The following is a 21,666-nucleotide window of genomic DNA, read 5'->3' as shown; positions in this document are numbered from 1 at the left end:
TATGAAAATCTTTGACCACTTCTTGTTGTTTGTTTCTGATAACACTTTTCACAAGTTTATTAACAACAATGGGATTAAGGGGTCAAAGAGAATGATTGATTTTGCAACTTTTACTTCATGCTGCTAGGCTGCTCTCTAAAATGATTCTATAAGTTTTGCAAGTTTGCATTCCCATTGTTGGTGTTTTAGATTTACTGATTGGTAATCTCAGAGTCCATAGGAAAGGGAAAACTAGGTAAACACAAATGTAGTAAAGATCACTGAAAAAGAGATCTGATTAAAAGATGGTACTAAATGCTTTGGGAAATCAGAAATAAGTGAGCTGAAGAAGTGATAAAGAAAAACTTAGTCATAAATAATTGCAGGCTAGTATAAAGGCTTGCAGGTGTTTCTTTCTCACCAATAAGGTGAAATGTTGTACAAGGCTGGAAGACGGTGTGAAATTGCAGAAAGAGCCCTGAATTCCTGAAATTCAAGAGACCATGGTATACTCTTCAAAAGCTGTAGAGACATGCATATGTCACAGCCTTTCTTTGTTTTATTAATTTCATTTTCTATAAAATGTTAGTTTCATTAGATGAACTTTCCCTCCTAGCTCTAACATTCTATGACTCTGTGACTAAAATGTTAGAAAAGTGCTTATTTAAGGAAATTAAGAAATTTGTAGAGATCCCACAGAGTTTAAAATTAAAAAGAAAGTTAGACTCATAAAAATCAGTATGTTACCACAGTGTTCTAAACTTTGTAAAAGCAGTATATACTGGGTAAGCTGTTCCTGGGGTGGTTTTTAATATCTGACTTGTGATACTATGGAATTAGTCATGTTTCTCTTTTCTTTATGGTTCTGTGGACCTTTTCATATCTCCTCCATGATGTGAAAAATCAAGAAATCCTGTTGTCCAAAAATAGTAAGTAAATTATATTTAAAAACTACTTGGTGGTGGTTTTGGTTCATGGCTAAATCTCATGGAATCTAAGCAAAGGAGGATATAGCTTGAACATTTTCAATAACGAACAACTAATTTAGTTAAAATAATGCATGTTGCTTTTCCAAACTTCTCATCACACATTTACCTATATTGTGTTTAATTTGTATTGGATCCAGAAGAGGTAAGCTAGAAGTCATTGTCACTCTCATCCAAGGGCTCAGGTTTCCGGGCCCTACGATTTGGCTTGGTAGGAGAAAGAGCCATGCTTTCATCTTCCAAATCATCATCATCTTCTTCATCATCTTCCATATCAATTTCACTGTCCTCTGAATCTTCCTGCAATAAAAGGGATGGCAAATGTAACTTGACACCTACTCCTTAGCTAGTTAGGAAGTTAAACCCAACAACCTAGCAGTTCAGAAGAAAAAAGCATTACATGGCAAAGGAAAAGAGTAGTTTGGTCCAAGCATAGAAGAAAGTCTCTATATTAATAATACCACCTTTAAATCACCAATTTCCAGCCCCATACAACCTATACAAATTGGATTTACTGTTTTTGCAATACAATGGCTTTTGGCCAGTTACTCCTGGAACTGCTTTCTTGGGACCCAGAAAAATATCACTTGGAAGTTGTTTTGTCTCTCTGAGGGCTCAGTTTCTTCATCAATAAAATGAGGATAAAATTCACACTCTCTTTTTCACAGTGCTATTATGAGGTTAGAGCTGCAAAATGTAAAGTTTGGCAAAAATGTAAGTAGGTTTTCTTACCAATGGATGAAAGAAGAGTTTGAATGGAACTGAAGGTATAGTTGTTGTTTTTTTCCTTTTTTTTTTATTTAGAAATTTTTTCCATGGTTACATGATTCATAATTTACCTCTTCCCTTCCCCCTCTCGAAGCTGACAGGCAATTCCACTAGGTTATACATGTGTCATTGTTCAAAACCCAAGTATAGTTGTTTTAATTCCCATTAGACTTAGGGAGGAGAGGAGAATGTGGAAAATAAATAGGAGCAGCAAAGTGGAGAGAGGAGCCCATCTAGTGCTGGTCTATGGCAGAGGGCAGCAATCTATTAAAAGGATGTATGAGCTAGCCTATTTTTTTTTAAACCCTTGTACTTCGGTGTATTGTCTCATAGGTGGAAGAGTGGTAAGGATGGGCAATGGGGGTCAAGTGACTTGCCCAGGGTCACACAGCTGGGAAGTGGCTGAGGCCGGGTTTGAACCTAGGACCTCCCGTCTCTAGGCCTGACTCTCAATCCACTGAGCTACCCAGCTGCCCAGAGCTAGCCTATTTTGAATATAGATACATGTGGTATATGTAAAGTGCTTTGCAAATCTAAAATAGCAAATCTTTTTTTTTCCCTTCAAGAGCATTTTATTAGCAACTGGACAATAAGCACCATTATAGCAATATGGTTCTTGTCCAAATCAATTGCTAAAGATACTAGTACAGTTAGCAAATCATGTTTAAATGATTTTACTTTCTAAATCTTAGAAAGTAAAAACATAATTCTCCCCCCAAAATTACTCAACTATTTCAAAGATGTTAGCTATTATTACTATTAATATTACTGAATGAACAGAAGAAGACAGGCAAACATATGGTATAATGACATATACTATACTCATTCTGGACAGCCTAGGCTTATGTGAATTTAAAATGCAATCTGAAGTCAAAAAGGGTTGGGTAGTACTCCCAAGTCACTTCCACCTCTTTCTCTGGACTTTGCTATTGCTATTAGTGAAAATTTTCACCTTCTCAATCTTCAAAATGAGATAAGTGTATGTAAAATGCTTTAAACCTCTAAAGTGCTATATAAATATTGGCTATTATTGTCAGTTATTCCAGACCTAAAACCCTAAAATCATTGTCTACCCCTCATCTAATTCCACCTCAAATTAATCACACACTAAATCAATCTTTCCATTGCCATATCCCTCATTCCTTCCTTTCTTTTCCATATTCACTGCTGATTTCTTAACTTATCACATCACACTTTGACTTTATAATATAGTCGTCCAATTTCTAATTGATCTTCCTGCCTTCATCCCACACAACACTGCCAGATAAATCTTGGTGTCTAAACTATGCTTTGTCAAAACAAATTTCTTTGCTCAAAAACTTTCAATAATGTCCCCCTGCCTCTAAGTCCAAATTAACCTAGCATTGGAGGCTCTCCAGGAACTGGTTCCAATTTATCTTCCTTCTATCACCACCTTCTACTCCAGCTAAATTACTGAGGCCATTACTCCCACATCATGCACATTTCTGTCTCTATGTCTCTGCTGCTATGATTTCCCATAAATAATGCCTTTGGTTTCTCTCTCTTTAAGGATCTGGTTCCAAGTCCTGGTCCTTTTCTCCCCTTCTTCCCCATCCCTTCCCTCTGACATCATCTTTCATTTACTCTGTTAAAAATCATGTCTCTCTAAGGCAGTGACCATGTTTTTCCCTTTCTTTAAAGCCCCTAGCCCTCTGCATGGTACTGTTATTTACTACTATGTGGCCATAGGCACACAAGCCACAGTCATTTCTCTGGGCTTGTTTCCTTCCTTTGTAAAATCAGGGCACTGGAATACATGACTTCTAAATTTCTTCAACCTATAAATCTAGGGCCCTGCAATTCTTGGTCAGTGTTGATCTTTTTCATCACAGTGAGATGGAAGTTTCCTGAAGACAAGAATCATTTCTTGTACCTTCTTTTAGTATCAGCATATGTAGTATTCAGCACAGTATCTCACTCAAAGAGATTCCATAAATGCTAGATGAACATTAATTTGTGGTTCATTGGACCACAGTTGCCTGGTGAATGTAGAGAACTACTCTCAGTTCTAATAGAAAACAACTGGCTCTAATGATGTGGATATTAGGAGAGGTATTTCAGTAAGTCTCTTGATACTCGGAAGAGCATTAAGATAGGACAGCTCTAAAACAGTGATGGGCAAACTATGGCCAGTGGGCCAGATGTGGCCCCCTGAAATGTTCTATCTGGCAGTGCCAGTGCAACATTATTCCTAATCTGACGAATACAATGAGTAGGATACAATGAAACTTCGAAAGAGTTGCCTTAGAAACAGACTGACAGATGAGCATTTCCTTTCCTTTCTCTTTAAAAAGTTTGCCCATCACTGGTCTAAAAAAATGTAAATGAAAATATGAAAATGTTAATATGGTTTTCTAAATTCATATATAGCCCATAGGGATCCTAATGTGTAGTTTGGTGGCCCCTCATTTCTATTTGAATTCAATACCACCTCCCTACACCATTGCTGCCTTCTAGAGCAATTATTGTAAAGTTATTTGAGTATGTGTCATATACCCCCCTCGTGGCCCTAATAAAGTTAAAGATTGTGTATCATTTTTCTCTATACCACCCCAAATGCCTAGCAGTGCCTTCATATACTAGGTGCTCAGTGTTAATACAACCTGGAGACATTTATATCCAATAATCCGTTTAATTGGTTTTAAGCCTTAATTAACTTTTTATTTTCTCAGTCTTTCTCTAAGATGCCTAAATCTTGAAGCAAATGATATTTCCAAATATATCCCAGAATCTTTATATGTATTATCCTTCACTAAGTGAAAATATCTAAAACTTAAGCTTACTACAGTGTTGGTTTTTTCATCCTTGTACCTTTAGCAGGTCCTTTTTATCTTGGGATTAAAGTCTTGCCTTGGGAGACAAATCCCAATTGCACACTTCATCCATTTTACAACAGCAAGAAATCAATGCTATTTTATGAGTATGTGCTAGGCAATAGGATACAAAGATAAAACAACAATCCAATCATTCATTGACTTCAAGGCATGGGGAAGAGCCAGTGTAAAGGCATAAAGATGGGACAGGAGATGGAGCACTGTGAGTGAAGAACAGTAAGTAAGCTGATATGGATGGATGTAAGGATTGGTGGAGGACAGAAATGTGTAATATGACTCGAAAGGTAGGAAGGAGTCTGGTTAGATTCTTCTGATCCCAGAGAGCTTCATGCAAGTCTCTTGAGTTGTTTGGCAAGCCCCAAAACTTCCCCAGTCCTAAAATGAATAAATTGGATAACCTGGAAGAAGGAAACCAGCTGCTTGAGGGCAGAGGCCATTTTTAATTTTGTTTTTGTATCCTATTACCTAACACATAAATACCCATAAAATTGCATTGAATCTATTTCTATGAAAGTTGGGCTGCTTCCATCTGTGGAGAATGAGAATACAAAGACCAGAGAGGAAGGAAAGTAGTGTGGCAATTGTGCTTGTCTGAAAAAAAAAGATGAGATATTAATAAGCAAATAATACATCCACCAGAGGTAAGGCAACAAACCAGCTTGGTTGAAGAATAATCTCCAGTCAAACTGACCAAAACTCATTATTCATAGGCTAGATACTAGTCTTAGCTTAGATTGTCTATTCTTAGGAAGTCAGGTCTGGCATTTTAATAGTATAGGAAATCAGGATGTTATGGGAATAATTGAAACTTACATCATCATCAGTTTCTCCACCTTGCATTGTACCCACGATGCGTTTGTTGGGTCTTCCTAAAGATAGAAGAATATAAAGAAATAATGAGAATCTACTAGTTCTTGAACTCTCAACAAAGTAAGGAGATGAATTCTAGAACTTGGCAAAATCCTATATAACATATCTTTATTAAGTAGCAGTAATGTGAGTTAAAATCCACCTCCAAGGAAAGAACTGATAGAATCTGAATGCAGATCAAAACATACTTTTAAAAACTATTTTTCTTGGGGTTTTTTGTCTGTGTTTTCTTTCATAGCATGACTAAAATGGAAATATGTTTTGAATGACTATACATGTATAATTTATATTATATTGGTTGTCTTCCTAAAGAGAAGGTAGGAGGGAGAGAATCTGGAACTCAAAATTTTAATAAATGAATGTTAAAATTTATTTTTATATGCAATCAGAAAAAAAAAGTTAAATATAAAAAAAATTCTCAGAAGTGGAAACAAAACAGATTTTCTGGTAAACAATGAGTAGATTAGAAAATGAACTGAGCCAAAACTTCCCATCTCTCAAACATTGTAGGTAATTGTGGTTTAAAAAAAATTTTAGTAGGTAACAATGCCGCTTGGATCCTCATTTTCCCCATGTTCCATGTGGAACTTGATGAAGAGAGTTGTTGGCGTACCATAGTGGATAGGTGAACATTTTTAGGGTGTCCTCTGTAGTCTGATATGAATGCCAATGGCATCAAAGATCTCTGAATGTGTTAAAAAAGAATAGTCCCACCTGATTATCATGCCACTTAATATCTTAACAGATTTCTTTTTCTTTGTCTTCTGAAGCTTTTCTCTCAGCACTAGTTGCCTTTCTTAATCAACTGCCTCCTTTATTGTTTGCAGGCCCATTACCTTGCATATAGTATTATGTTTACAAATGTTTGTTGAATGGCTTACTGTTGGAAGTCTTACCTTTCCCTCTGAACTAGGGTGCTTTTTCTGAGTTGGTCCTAAGTATCAGGTCTAAGCCCAATCCTACCCCTAGGGATGCCTTTCTCATTAATATCATTGTTTCTGATATTAACAGAGTTAAGTGAAACATCATCATGCATCATAGTCTGGAAAGGTAGGAAGAAGTCAAATTTTCATGGCAAGGAGCTCATTGTATGCGATCCTAGAGAGCTTCTTGCCCCTTTAGTGAGCTTTCTAAGATGCCTCTCTCTCTCTCTCTCCGGCTCTGAAAAGAGTAAATGACTAGATGACAGCTAGGGGTGACTAGGTAGGGTAGTAGATAGGATGCTAAACTTAAGAGTCAGGAAAACCTAAATTTGAATTCTGCCTCAGGCACTTAAAAAGTGTGTGATCCTGGGCAAGTCATTTATGCATTCAGTCTACTCATCTGCAAAATGGAGAGAATAATATTGCCTACCTCACAGGTTGCAAGAATCAAATAGGAGAGGTAAAGTATTTTTCTAAACTTAAAATGCTACACAAATACTAACTAGCTCTAGTTACCAACCATTCAAATTCTGCCTTTGGGGACTGTGAGGACAATGTCTCAGGAAGGTTTTATAATACTATGATGGGGCATGGTTAAACAAATTGTGCAATAACACTGTAGTGTAATGGAAGAACCTTAGGAAGGGGCCGGTATCTAATTCATGTTCTTTTCACATTCCCTCTCAACATCTGTCCAGACCAATATAACATGATTTATTATTACACAGATGTGTATAAAGAATAATTCAAAATGAATCCTCAGAAAGGTGGTAGACAGTTGAAAGAGTCCTGAATTCAGATCTATGAAATCTAGACTCAAATCCTGGTTCTACCATTTAATACATTTGATCCTTGGCAAGTCACTCCCCCTCTCAGACCCGGGGTCAGCCCAGATGACTCTAACGACACCTTCTAATTCTAACCCTAGGATCCTATGAACAGTAGAACTGTGGTAAGCAGAACTGGATTAATAGGCCTGCAGAGCATCCAGGAAGGACAGAGTCCTGGGCTGACACAACCCTGGCCCCAGGGGACTATCACATGTGTCTCCCTGAAACAAGAATGTACTGACAAGGCAGAAAGGCTTTGGGGTAATACCCAATTAGGAAATTCCCTCTACCATGAAGGTCTACATTTATAATCTTAGAGAGTTGCCTGGGGCACTGAGAGGATAAGTCACTTGCTCAGATCACATAGTCAATATATGTCAGAGGCAGGACTTAAACTAGGTCTTCCTGACTCCAAGGTTCAGGTCCCTTTCTCCTTTATGCCAGGTTGCCTTCAGTGATATCCTGGAGTTAGGACATGACTGTTTTTAGAAACAGCTGAGCCCTGAATAGAAATTATTATTTATCAAATAGATAAAAGAAACCCGATTAATGTGTATTCAAGTTTTAGAAGGAACAACCATATCTCCACATAAAAGATCTTAGAGTGAGAGCAAATGGTCAGTTGCACCAAGGATATGGGAGCAACAGGAATTTTAGTCATCAGTGGCAATCTGGATCCAATTATAGAAAAGTTATAGAAGTTGTAGAAAAGCCAATTTTGACTTCATGTGTCTAAAAGTTCCTGAAAGAGCTGCTAAAAAATGAATTGCTTTGAGAGGTAGTGGTCTTTTTTTTATCTTCTTCAATTAATAGAGAATTAAAAGAGAATTTTCTGTTAGGGTACAGATACGATTGCTGAGGTCCCTTCTAATTCTGAGGTTCTATGTACGGGCAACTTGGGTAGGCTTTATAGCCAGGTCCTAATGAATAAAAATAAAGAATCCCTGAAGCAATTGCATTTTTTTAATTCTCAGTGTATATTTCCACTGTAGTCTACATTTACTCTATTTAAAATAATTAAAATTTCAAATTGTTTGAATCTAAACATATGTCACCACTTCACAAGATTCATTATTCACACTAATTGGGACTCTGGTGTAGAATTAGAAAGCTTAAGTTCAAAGTCCATTTCAATTCCTTACTAGTTATAAGACCTTGGGAAAGTCACAAACCATTAAGATATATTCATCTGGGGGACAGGTAGGTGGCTCATATAAAGAACTAGGTCTGAGATGGGAAGTCCTGTTTTCAAATGTGACCTCAGACACTTCCTAGCTGTATGACCCTGGACAAGTCATTGCCTAGCCTTTACCACTCTTCTGCCTTAGAAACAATACATAGTATTGATCTAAGATGGAGGGTAAGGGTTTAAAAAAATATATATGTTCTTCTGAAAAATAAGGGATAACAATTGTGTAAATTAGGGATAACAATTGTGTAAATTAGGTTGTGTAAATAATAATATTTACACAACCTAATTCACAAAATATTTGAGGAAAGCCCTATGTAAAGTGCAAAGCACTACTTAAATGTTAGATATTATTATCTGGGGAATTTATTGATTTTTTTCTCTTAATAAATTCTTTCTATGCCTTGAATAATTTCATTAAATTCCTGGAAATGGGAAAATGTAACTTCTGCCATTGAACATTACATAATCTTAGGATAGGATTTTGGAGAACTATCAATAAGCATATCATGGACCAAATTAAGATATCAGGCCTAGTAAATTCAGACCAAAAGTGGCCCTTTTAGGGCTCTAGATATAACCCCGATATAGGGCAACCTTGGCTCTATGATGGGAAGGAAAGGGTGAAAAAGAACAAGCATTTATTAAGTGCCTACTATGTGCTAGATAGTGTGCTAAGCACTTTGCAAATATCTCATTTGAAAGTGGGAAACTTATATCACTTCAGAATACTCCTTTTAAATAAGAGGTGAAAGTAAGTAGCAAAAGTAATTTAGGTACCTTGCATCAAAACTTCCATGGCTGTTCGTGGCTTTGATAATCGTCTCTCTTCCATTTCACTGTCAGATTCGTCATCTTCTTGAATGTCTATGTCTGAATCATCATTACCTAATTAACAAAAAAATTAAATGTTACAAAAACAATGACTTTACCTCTAGGCACAAATCAATTCCATCCAATGAGACAGATCAATAATCAAAAGTCATTTGTCCTCTTAGCTTTTTCTTGATCTGTGAGGACAAGAGGTTCTTTGTTTTTGCCTGTCAGCACTCAACAAACAATGTATACTCTATGTTTCTGACTCTCTTAAAGCAAAGAAAGGCAATGGGGAGACCCACAGATGGGCTAGGAGTAAAGCATTTCTTTTTTGCAAACCTCAATTTGTGTATATAGAACTCCTAAGCCTCTTGTGTTAGGAGCACAAAAGAATGCCCGAGGCATCCTAACTCACATTCACAGCAGCACAACTATCCCTACACAGGAGGCAGATATATTAAGAAATTTAGGCCAGAAAGAATCACAAATAAAATTCTTTTCCTGAAGATATCTTCCTAACTGTTGTCCATCCCTGAAGTGGTCTAGAGTTAAAAGTGGTAAAGATAGCAAAGTTCCCAAACTGAAATAATTTTCCTAAAAGAACACAAACACAACATGTATTTCTGAACAAATGGCAAGTATGAGAATGAACTAGCCTGGGTTACTTACTTCAAACTCCTGCCTTCTCCCCCAGCTCTCTTTCATTTCTATTAGGTTCATGCTGCCTAGTGCTCCCATATAGCTGTAATCAAGTGATATTCTGACTCCTCTTCCTCATTATCATTTTGCTCAATCTGCCTGCCTTCCCTCACTACCTCATCCCCTGTCCCAATTCCTTTTATCACTTGTCTCTACATTTTTTGTGCTCTTTGTCCCCATATCCTCTGTGGTTATTAAAGTGTGATTACAATCTTGTTTTCTGCTGCCACAGTGGTCTTTCCTGGCAAGTACGTAAAGAACCAGGCACTCCTGCCCCCTATTTCATAATTATCAATTTGTTATGTCTTACTTCTCTTACTAAATGATAAGCTCCCTAAGGACAGAGATTATATATCCTTCATTTGTGCAGTTCTAACATTTGCACATTGTAAGCACTTAATATCTGTTGAACATTAATGTTGGCAAAAAATGCTCTGTAGGGCAGCTGGGTAGCTCAGTGGAGTGAGAGTCAGGCCTAGAGACAGGAGGTCCTAGGTTCAAACCCGGCCTCAGCCACTTCCCAGCTGTGTGACCCTGGGCAAGTCACTTGACCCCCATTGCCCACCCTTACCAATCTTCCACCTATGAGACAATACACCGAAGTACAAGGGTTTAAAAAAAAAATTAAAAAAAAATGCTCTGTAGTTATGATTCACATAGTTCCTGAATGTGTCTTCTTAGACTCCCAAATATATATATAATATATAGTTTATATATTCTTTATTCTGAATGAAATTTCTCCTTTTGGCTCTTCCTGCTGGGTTTTGTTGGCAATATCCAGGAATGCTAATGATTCATGTGGATGGATTTATATTAACCCTATAATTTTGTTGAAGTTATTAGTTATTTCAATTAATTTTTAGTTGACTTGCTAAGGTTCTCTAAGAACACCATCACATTATTTGCATAAAATGATCATTTTTTTCTTTGCTCATTCTTATTCCCTTAATTTGTTTTTCTTGTTTTATGGATATCCTTGCTTTGTCCCTGATTATCCATTTCACTCTTAGACTTCTTACAGTTAAAAGTACCCATTGTCCTTGTGTCTTCTCCCTCTTATTGGCTGGTTCCTCCAGAACTTCCAATTTAAAGACCCTCAGGCCAGTCATATCTTTATTCCTCTCTAGGCTATACTCTTGATTCTCAAAATTTTCTCTATCATGTCCCATGCACAAGTGCCTTCATATCCCTATCATTCCCAATACTATTCAATTTCTTTGTTATCCTTCCCCATTAGAATGTAAGCTTTTGTCTTTCTCCTTGTATTTGTATTCCTAGATCTTACTACAGTGCCTAGTATATAGTAAGCACTAAATAAATGCTTTTGGTATAACTTATTGGTAATGATAGTATAATATAAACAGCTCTATTTAAAGATGGTAACCTTACTTCCACTTTTAAGCAGTCGTTTTTCTTCTTCCTTAAGTTTATTCTGCATTAGACGTAAAGTATTTTCAGCTTCCTAGACACAGATAACAAACAAGAATCAAAATAGTTAAGGATAAAAAAAATTGGTTTGTATTATTCTTTAGTATTTATTTATGTACTATTAATGGAAGTTACTAAAAAAAGAACCCTACAAAAAAAACCCAAAATTTGCACAAATATATATATATATGTGTGTGTGTGTGCTCACAAATAACACAAACCCTAAAAAAAATACATTTAAGTTCATCTCCTTCAAGTATTAAAAGCATGATATATATATATAGATAGATAGATAGATAGATAGATATAGATAGATATAGATATAGATATATACTTGTGATGGTGAACCTTTTAGAGACCAGGTGCCATGCCCTGCTATCCCCAACCCACACAAACGGGGAGGGAAAAAGTGCTCCCACTGGGCTGCTGAGCAGAGGGATGGGTGAAGTGAGGAATGTCCTCAGCACCTGTAGAGAGGAAGAGGAGAGTGGCTGGAGCGCTCCACTCCCTTACAGCTCTGGTGCCTGTGAGTTGCCCACCCACCCTGTGTGCTCCCATTGGGCTGCTAGGCAGAGGGGCAGATGATGTGAAAAAATGTTATCAGGCATGGTGGAGTGGGGGAAGGAAGCAGCTCTGCCCAAGTTCCTCTGCCTTTCTAGTAAAGATCTCTGATGGGAGTCAGCTCACCCCACAAAGAGAATTTTGTGTGCCCTCTTTGGTATGCATGCCATAGGTTCACCATCATGAACATAAGAACATGTCACCATTACCAACATATACTATATTCAGAACACTCTTCCTCATCACTTCTATCTCTTAGAACTCCTATATCTCTTCAAAAATCCTTACAAGAGGCCTTTCCAGATTCCCCTAGTTGTTGGTGCCACCCCCTCCAACTCTCAAATCCCTGTGCATTTTGTGTGTGTGTGTGTGTGTATATGTATGTATACATATATAGTTATCTCTGAACATGCTATACAGCCCACAAGTAGAGACTAAGCTCCCTCAGTACTTTTGTATTTCTCACTTTTGTATTTCTATACTTAGCACCTAGATTCATTGATATTTTTCTTTTTCTACTTCAGCTCACAATTTCTTAAGATCCATACATTTAGAATTAGAAAAGTCCTTAAGGGGCATCTAATCTAACTGATTTTATGGTGAGAAAATTGGCCCAAAGAGGTTAGGTGACATGCCCAAGGTCACACAGGTTACTACCCGATAGTGGCAAAGCTGAAACTCTGACTCCAAATCTAGTACCCTGTCCAATGCACCATGATGTTATTCAAGAAAGCCATCAGACAGTATGGCTAGGCAGAATGGAGAGAAAGGAGTATCTGCCTTAACTACTAGTAGCTAAAAGTTGAAGTAAAGGTCCACTAGACTAGTAGAATAGCTTTTAAAATAACAAGTTAACTGCTATCCACGTGGAGAGAAAGAAATGGCTGTTGATAGCTTGGATTTTTTCCTTTGAATTTCCTGTTTATTTCCTTTGACTATTTATATACTGGGGAATGGATCTTGTCCTAATAAATCTGAATCAGTTCCTTTTAAATCTTGGATACGAGACCTTATTTTTTATAATTTGCAGCAAGAATTTTTCCCCAGTTAACTGTTCTCTTTCAATTTTTAACTCTTACTAGTTTCATTTGAGCAAAACCTTTTAATTTTACATAATCAAAATTGTCCATTTTATCACTTGTGATCCTTTCCAATTCCTATTTGGTTATAAACCCTCCTTTCCTTATCTTTCACTGTGAAATGTATATTCTTCCTTGCTCTTTTAGTTTGTTTTATGATATGACTTTTACATCCATCATGTTTTCATTTGAAACTTATCTTGGCACATGGCACAAAGTATTAGTTCATATATAATTTCTGTTAGTCCTTTTTCTAGTTTTCCCAGTATTTTTTTAATAATGCATTCTTTCCCCAATAGTTAAAAGCTTTTGAGTTTATCAAGTACTATGCTACTACATTTACTTCTATATTTTATGTACTTAATCTATTCCACTGGCTGACCTCTATATCTTCCTTTTTATTCTTTAACCAGTACTAAATAAGCTTCAGTGATTACTGCTATGTAGTATAATTTGAGATCTGGTGCTTCTAGGTACCCTTTCTTCCCTCCTTTCTTTATTATTTCCATTTGAGATTCTTCACCTTTTTTTCTTCCAAATGTATTTATTATTTTTCCTAGTGCTAAAAAGCAATCCTTTGGTAATTTGATTGGTATGGTAATGAATAAGCAAATTAATTTATGTAGCATTATTTTTATTATATTGTCTCTGCCAACCCATGAAAAGATATACTTCTCCAATTATTTAGGTCTGTATTTTTGCAAAGAATGTTTTTTTTTTAAATTTGTGTTCACGTAGTTTCTATATGTATCATGGCAAGAAGAAGCCAAAATATTTTATATACTGTAGGGTGATTTTGAATGGAATTTCTCCTATTTCTTGCTGCTAGATTTTTGTTGGTAGTAAAAAAAATATTGATGAATTATTTTATGTCTTACAACTTTGCTTAAGTTATTGTTTCAAGTAATTTTAGTTGTTTTTTTTAGGGTTCTCTAAGTAAATCATCGTATCATTTGCAAAAATTCCTAATATAGTTTCTACAAAACCTATCCATCCTTAAGACTTCTCCATTTCTATGAAGGAAATCCTTCCAAACACTCAGATTTGCACTTTGGAGTCACCATTTTTTAGTTTTCTCTCCCTCAACTCTCATATGTAATTAGTGACTGTCACTGATTATGACTCCACAATACTTCTTTTATCTACCCCCTTCTCTCCCAACAAATATACTCTCAATCTTAGTTTGTCTTTTTATCTAGATGTCTGCAGTAGCCTACTACAGAAGGAACCAGGTCTCTGGTCTATCCTCTCTCCAAACAGCTACCAAATTGATACTTCAAAAGTATAAGACAGGAGCAGCTGGATGGCTTAGGGGATTGAGAACCAGGCCTAAAGACAGAAAGTCCTAGTTTCAAATCTGGCCTCAAACACTTCCTAGCTGTGACCGTTGGCAAGTCACTTAATCCCCATTGCCTAGCCTTTACCATTCTTCTGCCTTGGAGTCAATACACAGTATTGACTCCAAGACGGAAGATAACAGTTTCAAAAAATAAAATAAAATGAAGTATAGGAATATCCATGTCTTTTCTCTGCTCAAAAGGCTTCAGTGGCTCCATATTTCCATGAAAATAAAATATCAACTCCTTTGAAGGATTTAAAATCTTTCACAATCTGGCTCCAATCTAGCTTTCCGGATTGATTTCATATTACTCTCCTTCACACTATGTTTCAAATAAACTGGTCTATTTCCTAGTTCTTCATATGTGAAATTCCATTGCCCATCTCCAGGCTTTTACAGAGGTTTTCTCCCATACCTAGAATATTCTCTCTCCTAACCTCCAAGTTTGGGGATCTTTGGCTCATTTCAAGGCTCAGGTAGGGTGCCACTTCCTACATGATACCTTTCCTGATCCTCTTAATTTTTAGTATTCTAGATGCCTAGAATTACTTTGTATAAAAGTATTTAATTATCTGTGTACATATTGTTTCCCCCAGTAGAATGTAAGATCCTTGTGAACAGGGTCCTTTGTCTTTGTATCTTCAATATCCAGCATTTAACAAAAGCTTATTAAATTAAGTTGAATTTTCATTATCAGTGACAGAAGAACTATCATCACTCTCACCTCAGTCTCTAATGACTTCCAGGAAAAACCAGAATTGGCACTTAAGACCACCAAACTGGGAAAAGTGGCTGGACAAGGCCAAGTACAAAAAGAAACTATATGCATGAGATGATATAATCCTTATGTCATTAAAAGATCATTTCTCAGGGAGAGCAATATACCAAAGGAACAGAAAAAATCAGTTATTACTACAAGAGAAAAAGGTAATCATTAACACATCAATAACAATTCAACCAATTACCTACTTATTAATCTGTATAAAATTTTTAAGAGACATATTCCTTTCAAAGATATTCCGAGTAAAATGAGAAGGAAATACATGGACTTTTGTAAATGACTTTTTTTGTAGCAGACCACAGTTTTAGAGTAACACACCTGACTGAAAGGTGCAGATCATATAATGTCTCACTGTGTTTTTGTCTGCTGATAGCAAAAAAGTATTTGACTCAATAAACCAAAATGTAGCTTTAAAAAAGACTTTGTTCCAAAGGGGGGCCTTCTGTGAATATTAAGAAAAGGTTCCTGGATAAATGGAACCAGAGGTAACCCTCTGTTCATTGTTTATTGGACCTCTGATTACTGATCCATTATTCATGTAGCTGCCAAATAAATTTCCCTAACATGCACATCATGTTAGAGAATAGAACATCAAAAGCAAGAGAAAAAAACAAGGAGATGTATGCTTGCCAGAGATGTATGCCATTGTTATGAAGCATGTCTTGAGTCCAATTGGAAAAGAGATTCTTTTAAGGATGATGAAATCTTCCATATGCTTATGCTTGGTAGATGATATTAATGCTGATTGCATAAAATCCCAGAGTATTAAAGAGGATTCCCAACAGGATCCATGATTACTCAAAATAAATCACTTATAGTATAAACTAAAAAAAAATAAAGTATGACAAACATCTATTTTCCAGGTTATACAAGTAGAAGCCCAATCCAATAGGTTAAGTTGAACAGTACATATATTTGGAGCAGGCAATGCAGACAGGCAATGAATTGCGCTCAGAACTGACAAAGAGGAAGGAAACAGGTTGGATTACATTTGAGAAACTACACAATAATTTTTAATGTTATCAAAGCAGTCTCCATCACAGAAACTTCTCTTTTTGACAAAAATGATATCCTGGTAATGCTATATGACTGTGAATCTTGGAACATTACTAACTCATTAAAATCCAAGTTGCATATAACACAAAGTTATATTATATATATATATGGTAACGTAGAGGCAAGAAGTGGTATAAGGGATACCATTAAGGGAAAATAATCAGGTTAGTCATATGTTGAGAACTGAGCCAGATGAAGGCCTCCAGAAGCTTGGGTAGGTTTCTTTGGAGGATATATGAGAGAAAAAGGGGCAAACAGGATGTAGCATGGAGGTAATAGTCCTATCAACTAAATTGCAGATTCATCAAAAAATGAAGAAACTACTAACAAGGGATTTTTATATTCTCCATTCAATAAAAAAAGTGGGAAACTTTTGAGGAATAAGATATATAAGCAGGGTCAGAAAGAGAGTGAGAAGACTCTGAGGAGAAAAAATATGAGAGGAGTAACCAAAGATCTAGTTAATTGCAGGATATTTTTTTAAACCCTTACTTTCCATCTTAAAATCAATGTTGTGTATTGATTTTAACCTAGGACCTCCCATCTCTAGGTCTAGCTCTCAATCCACTGAGCCACCCAGCTGCCCCCTTGCAGGATATTTTTCAAAGTTACTTTGAAATACCTATTCCCTAAGACATAAAGCACAACTTTGGGACATTCATTCCTCTAACAAACATTTATTGATACCTATTATGCATGACTATGTTATACAGTGCAGGGGACATAAAGATAAATAAAATATAGTATAATGTTGCATACATGTGTTAAGAGGCATAAGGTTTAATGCATACCAATACTAAAGAGCTTTAACGCATTAAAGATTATCAAAATTTAATGATTTATCTAGCTGAAATAAAATGTCTTTGGACTAGGCCAGTGATTCCCAAAGTGGGCACTCCCGCCCCCTGGTGGGTGCTGCAGTGATCCAGGGAAGCGGTGATGGCCACAGGTGCATTTATCTTTCCTATTAATTGCTATTAAAATGTTTTAAAAATTAATCTCCAGGGGGCTAAGTAACATTTTTTCTGGAAAGGGGGCGGTAGGTCAAAAAAGTTTGGGAACCACTGGTCTAGGTAAAGGAATCGGGAGCTTGGGCAATGCTACATATTACCATATGCAATTGGTGATGTCTTATTATTCACTGCCCCTTTTTCTCCTCTTTTGTCTTTTTGTTGATTTTTATTGTGCTTTTTTGTTGTTATTAAAAAGTGAGAGCAAAATAATTTACTAAATAAAAAGATAAAAATTGACTGAGCAGTCAGGCCTAGAGACAGAAGGTCCTAGGTTCAAACCCGGCCTCAGCCACTTCCCAGCTGTGTGACCCTGGGCAGGTCACTTGACCCCCAATGCCCACCCTTACCAATCTTCCACCTATGAGACAATACACCGAAGTACAAGGGTTTAAAAAAAAAATTGACTGAGCAAATCACTAATAGAAAAAAAGCATATTTTTTATAGAATCAGGTTTTCTCTCAATTTCCAATTCTTCTTACATTCTTCCTTCCTTCCTTTTATATCTCTTTTTTCTCTGGCCAATACATATGCCTTAGGTCTGCCAGTAACCTCCCCACAAGCACTGCTTAATCAGTGGTCCTTAGGCTTTGATCAAGGCAGAGAGGAAAGAGTCAGGCCTAGGATTTCTATTTAATCTAATCCATTGCAGATATTCATTTCCCCAGGCTGATTAAATTGTGCCACAGAGTCATAATGAGACACAAAAGTAATACTTGGCATTCAGCAAGAGATTGTTAAGGTTTATTTTCTAGAACAAAAGGCAAGTTGAAGTAAAAAAAAAAAAAAAGAAACCAACAAACCACTCATTCTGATATTTGAAGGACTTGATATTCAATTGGATGAAAAGCAATAAAGTGAAATACTATTATTTTCTCTTCTCTTGATTCCATGGTGAGAAAACAAACTCTCAAATAAATAATGATCTTCTCACTGAATTTCAATTAATTAACTCAGTTGAGGATAAATTCTATCCCAACAGGAGCTTTTTCCCATTTGTAAAATGAATAAAATTAAGTTCTTCCATTGAATTATTATTAAAGTCAAACGAGAAGATGAAGTTTTGTAAAACCTTTTTGAAAATTGCAGTGTCATACAGTTGTAAGATGGTATTATTGATAATGTTAAAAAAAAAAAAGTCTACACTGTTAAGAAGTTTTCAGGCATCCAGTCTATATTTGTTGCTAAAGTTTAAACATGTCTTGCTTAGCTCTCAGCAAAGACTGAAAACAGAGATAGCATGGAGAGAGGATGATGCACTGGACTTGAAACCAAAAAGCCTTGGGCTCTAATCCTTCCTCCAGCATGCAGTATGTTAACATCCCTGGCAACATCACTTAGCCTCTCTGAACGGCAGTTTCCTCATCTATAAAATGAGGATAAGAGCATCTGCCTCCCAGGATGCCATGCAAATCAAATGAGGTAATATATATGGGCCATTTTTGTAAACCTTATAGAAAGGGAGTTACTGTGATTATTATTATGTACAGGTTAGTCACCTCTCAGTTTTCCCCCCATTAAATCATTATTTAGGTAAAAATGACTATTCCAAATAATTTATGACACCAAGGTAGGACAAAGGCCAAAGGATATAACAATGATAAACTACAGAGAGAAAAATCCTGCTGAAAAGTACACAAAATAATCACTGCAGGCCTCAATTAGGCTGGACTCCAGGATAAGCATAAGAAATTAGGGAATGGTCTTTTTCTAAAATTTTATTTGGTATAGTTCTAAAAATACTAGCGATAGTAATAAGGCAAGAAAAAAATTAAAGCTATAAACATTGTCAAAAAGGAGATGTAATTCTCCCTACTTGCAGAAAACAAATTTACTAAAACCACAGAGAATCAACAAAGAACCTAAATGAAATTAATTCCTTTAGTAAAGTTGCAAGAAACAAAATAAATCCACAAAAAATGTCAACATTTTTATATAGCAACATATAGTTTAGGGTAAGTGGCAAGACCTTGGACTTGAAGTCCATTGTAAAGCAAACCTGGAAATCTTGTCTACATTATCATCATCATATCACTAAAGAGGAGAAACTAAAAAATTAGAAAAATATGGTCCTTGCCCTAACTAGGCAGAAAAAAAAGACTTACACTTGAAATTTTTTTTTTTTATCCTGGGACTCCATTCTAGGAGCATAGGGCCACAACCAGTAGGCAACGGGTCACAGAGCATAGGGCCACAACCAGTAGGCAACGGGTCACATAGTCGCTCAGGGTCACCCAGCTGGGAAGTGTCTGAGCCTGGATTTGAACCTAGGACCTTTCGTCTCTAGGCATGGCTCTCAATCCACTGAGCTAGCCCAGCTGCCCCTACTTTAGGTTGCAGTTTCTTTAGCAGATGTAGTTTTTACAGGGTGGGGTTGCTAGCCCCACGCCCAACCCTCCTCCTTTTTCATCCGGGCTAGGGACCGTCCTTGGCCCAGGAGTGGTAAGGGTTGAAATACTTGAAATACCTGAGATCAATTACAAAGTGGCATGTTGGCAAGTACAAAATCATGTACTAAAAACAGAATATATTACATAAAAAGGATAAGCATTTACCTCAAACCTCTCTTGCTCCATTCTATGATGATCCTCAAGTTGCTGTTCTAGGTAGGCCAGATTCCGAAATTTTTCCAGGTAAATGTCATACTGCTTCTGCAATTCCTCCTCAATCTTTTCATATTCATCCATAAAGGCTGGTCTATAAAGGCCAAGGAAAATAAAAGTGAAAGATTCTTGGTTCTCTTCTACTAAACTTTTTATCAGTAAAAAAAATTAGAATAAGCATGCTATATTAGATAAATATATATGTATACATTTAATAACATACTATATTAATAATAGCTCACTCTGATACGTGGAATAGATGGCAAGAAAAATTTAATTGCCAGTAATAGATGAAGAGGCTGCCATTGTGCTATGTTCATGTCATGTTAAAACTAAGAGCCAAATAAAAGCTCTATAGTCTGGGCCTCTATGGACTCAATCCCATAAAATGAAATTTAACAGTGAGAAGAGATTTGGAGCTGGACAGGACCTCAGAGTTCATCTATTCATTCCCCTCACTTTATGGAGGAGGAAGCGGAGGACCTTGGAGGTTCTGCACTTTTCCAGGTAGCGGACCTGAAATATGAATCAGATTCTTTGATCCTAGATTTAGCCCCCTTTTGCTGTACCATGTAGCCCCAATAAACTTAATTTCCTGAACTTGGGTTAAAAATCAACTTGCCACGTACAGGACAGGGTAGTACAGCTAGAATCTGTGCAAAGAACGTGGGGATTTAGTAGACTGCAAACATAATATAATTCAACAGTGTAATGCCCAAAAACATGATGCAATTTTGTTTCACAAATGAAAGAGGTGATCATACCCATTGTGCAATGACCACGCTAGGATTGTAGTTCTTGGCACCATGTTTAGGAAAAACACTAAAAAACTAGGGTACATTTGGAAGGGCAACTGGAATGCTTAAGGAATTTGAAATCAAATAATATGGAAATAAGAAGAGTTAACCTGAAGAACAGAAGACTTAGTGGGGTTATAATGTTCCCTTAAATATACTTAGAACAGTCACATTTGTTAGCCCAGAAAAGTTTGATGGCAACTAGGAAGGTGTTTTCTAGCGAAAAGTCCCAGAGATTTATCCTTGAGAGTTTTGTGCTATTTAACATTTCTTATTAATGACTTGGATAAATGTTATCCTGTCAGATTTGTGGATGACCAAAGCTGATAGAGATAGCTAATAGGTAGGATGTCAGAGTCAGGATCCAAGATCAGTAGACTAATATGTTGGGCCAATTTAATAAGATGGAAGATTCTCTTCAGCTTCTGGGCACCAGTTTAGGGAGGATGCTTGTAAGGTGAAGAGTGCTCAATGAAAAGTGACTAGGAGAGTGAAGAGTTTCACATTTATTCAGTAGAGGGAATGAAGGAATTAGAGATGTTTACATTTTTATAAGAAAGACCTTACAAGGGGCATAATAAATGTCTTTAATTATTTAAGACTATCACATAGAAATATGATTAAACCTGTTCTGTTTAGCCCCAAGATGGCAGAACTCAGTCATGGGTAGAAGTTTAAGCAGAAAATTTTGGCTTGATAAAAGGATAAATATCCTAATGAATAGAGCTCGCCAGAAGGAATATAAGCTGCCCTTATAGGAATATAGTTGATCTCACCTCACCTTTATGAAAATGCTAGCTGATCACTTGTCAGATATGCTATAGAGAAGATTTTTGGACTAGTCTGTAATTCTGGTGAAAAACTTCCCCCTTGTACAAAGACATTCCAATTGGCCTTTACAACTAATTTCCTATTTATTTACTCTTGTTACTTATAATTCTTAATAAAGGAAGAGTTCTTCTCTTTAAAAAAAAGTCAGATAAATATATAAGTAGTTTATCACTTTCTAGCTAAACTAGGAGATAGATTTCTGCTCTCTCCCCCCAAAAAAAGTTGACTTAAAAATATATATGTGTGTATATATATATATATATAT

The 21,666-nt window shown here is 36.3% G+C and overlaps 1 protein-coding gene across 1 annotated transcript in view; it reads right to left on the bottom strand.

Annotated features, from left to right (window-relative positions):
* Nucleotides 1–677: 677 nt before the first annotated feature.
* CLUAP1 (clusterin associated protein 1) overlaps nt 678–21,666 on the bottom strand; it is a 45,438-nt gene continuing 24,449 nt past the window's right edge. Inside the window, exons 8-12 of the mRNA XM_044657987.1 lie at nt 19,726–19,867; nt 11,305–11,377; nt 9,181–9,288; nt 5,402–5,457; nt 678–1,265 (exon numbers count right to left, since the gene is read on the bottom strand). Of these exons, the coding sequence (XP_044513922.1) occupies nt 1,116–1,265; nt 5,402–5,457; nt 9,181–9,288; nt 11,305–11,377; nt 19,726–19,867 (529 nt within the window). The 3' untranslated portion in view covers nt 678–1,115. The remainder of the gene's footprint in view (nt 1,266–5,401; nt 5,458–9,180; nt 9,289–11,304; nt 11,378–19,725; nt 19,868–21,666) is intronic.

Source organism: Gracilinanus agilis, chromosome 1 (assembly GCF_016433145.1).
Source record: "Gracilinanus agilis isolate LMUSP501 chromosome 1, AgileGrace, whole genome shotgun sequence".
NCBI classification, from domain to species: domain Eukaryota; kingdom Metazoa; phylum Chordata; class Mammalia; order Didelphimorphia; family Didelphidae; genus Gracilinanus; species Gracilinanus agilis.
The sequence above is the reverse complement of the archived record's forward strand: the minus strand, read 5'-3'. Positions and strand labels throughout refer to the sequence as shown.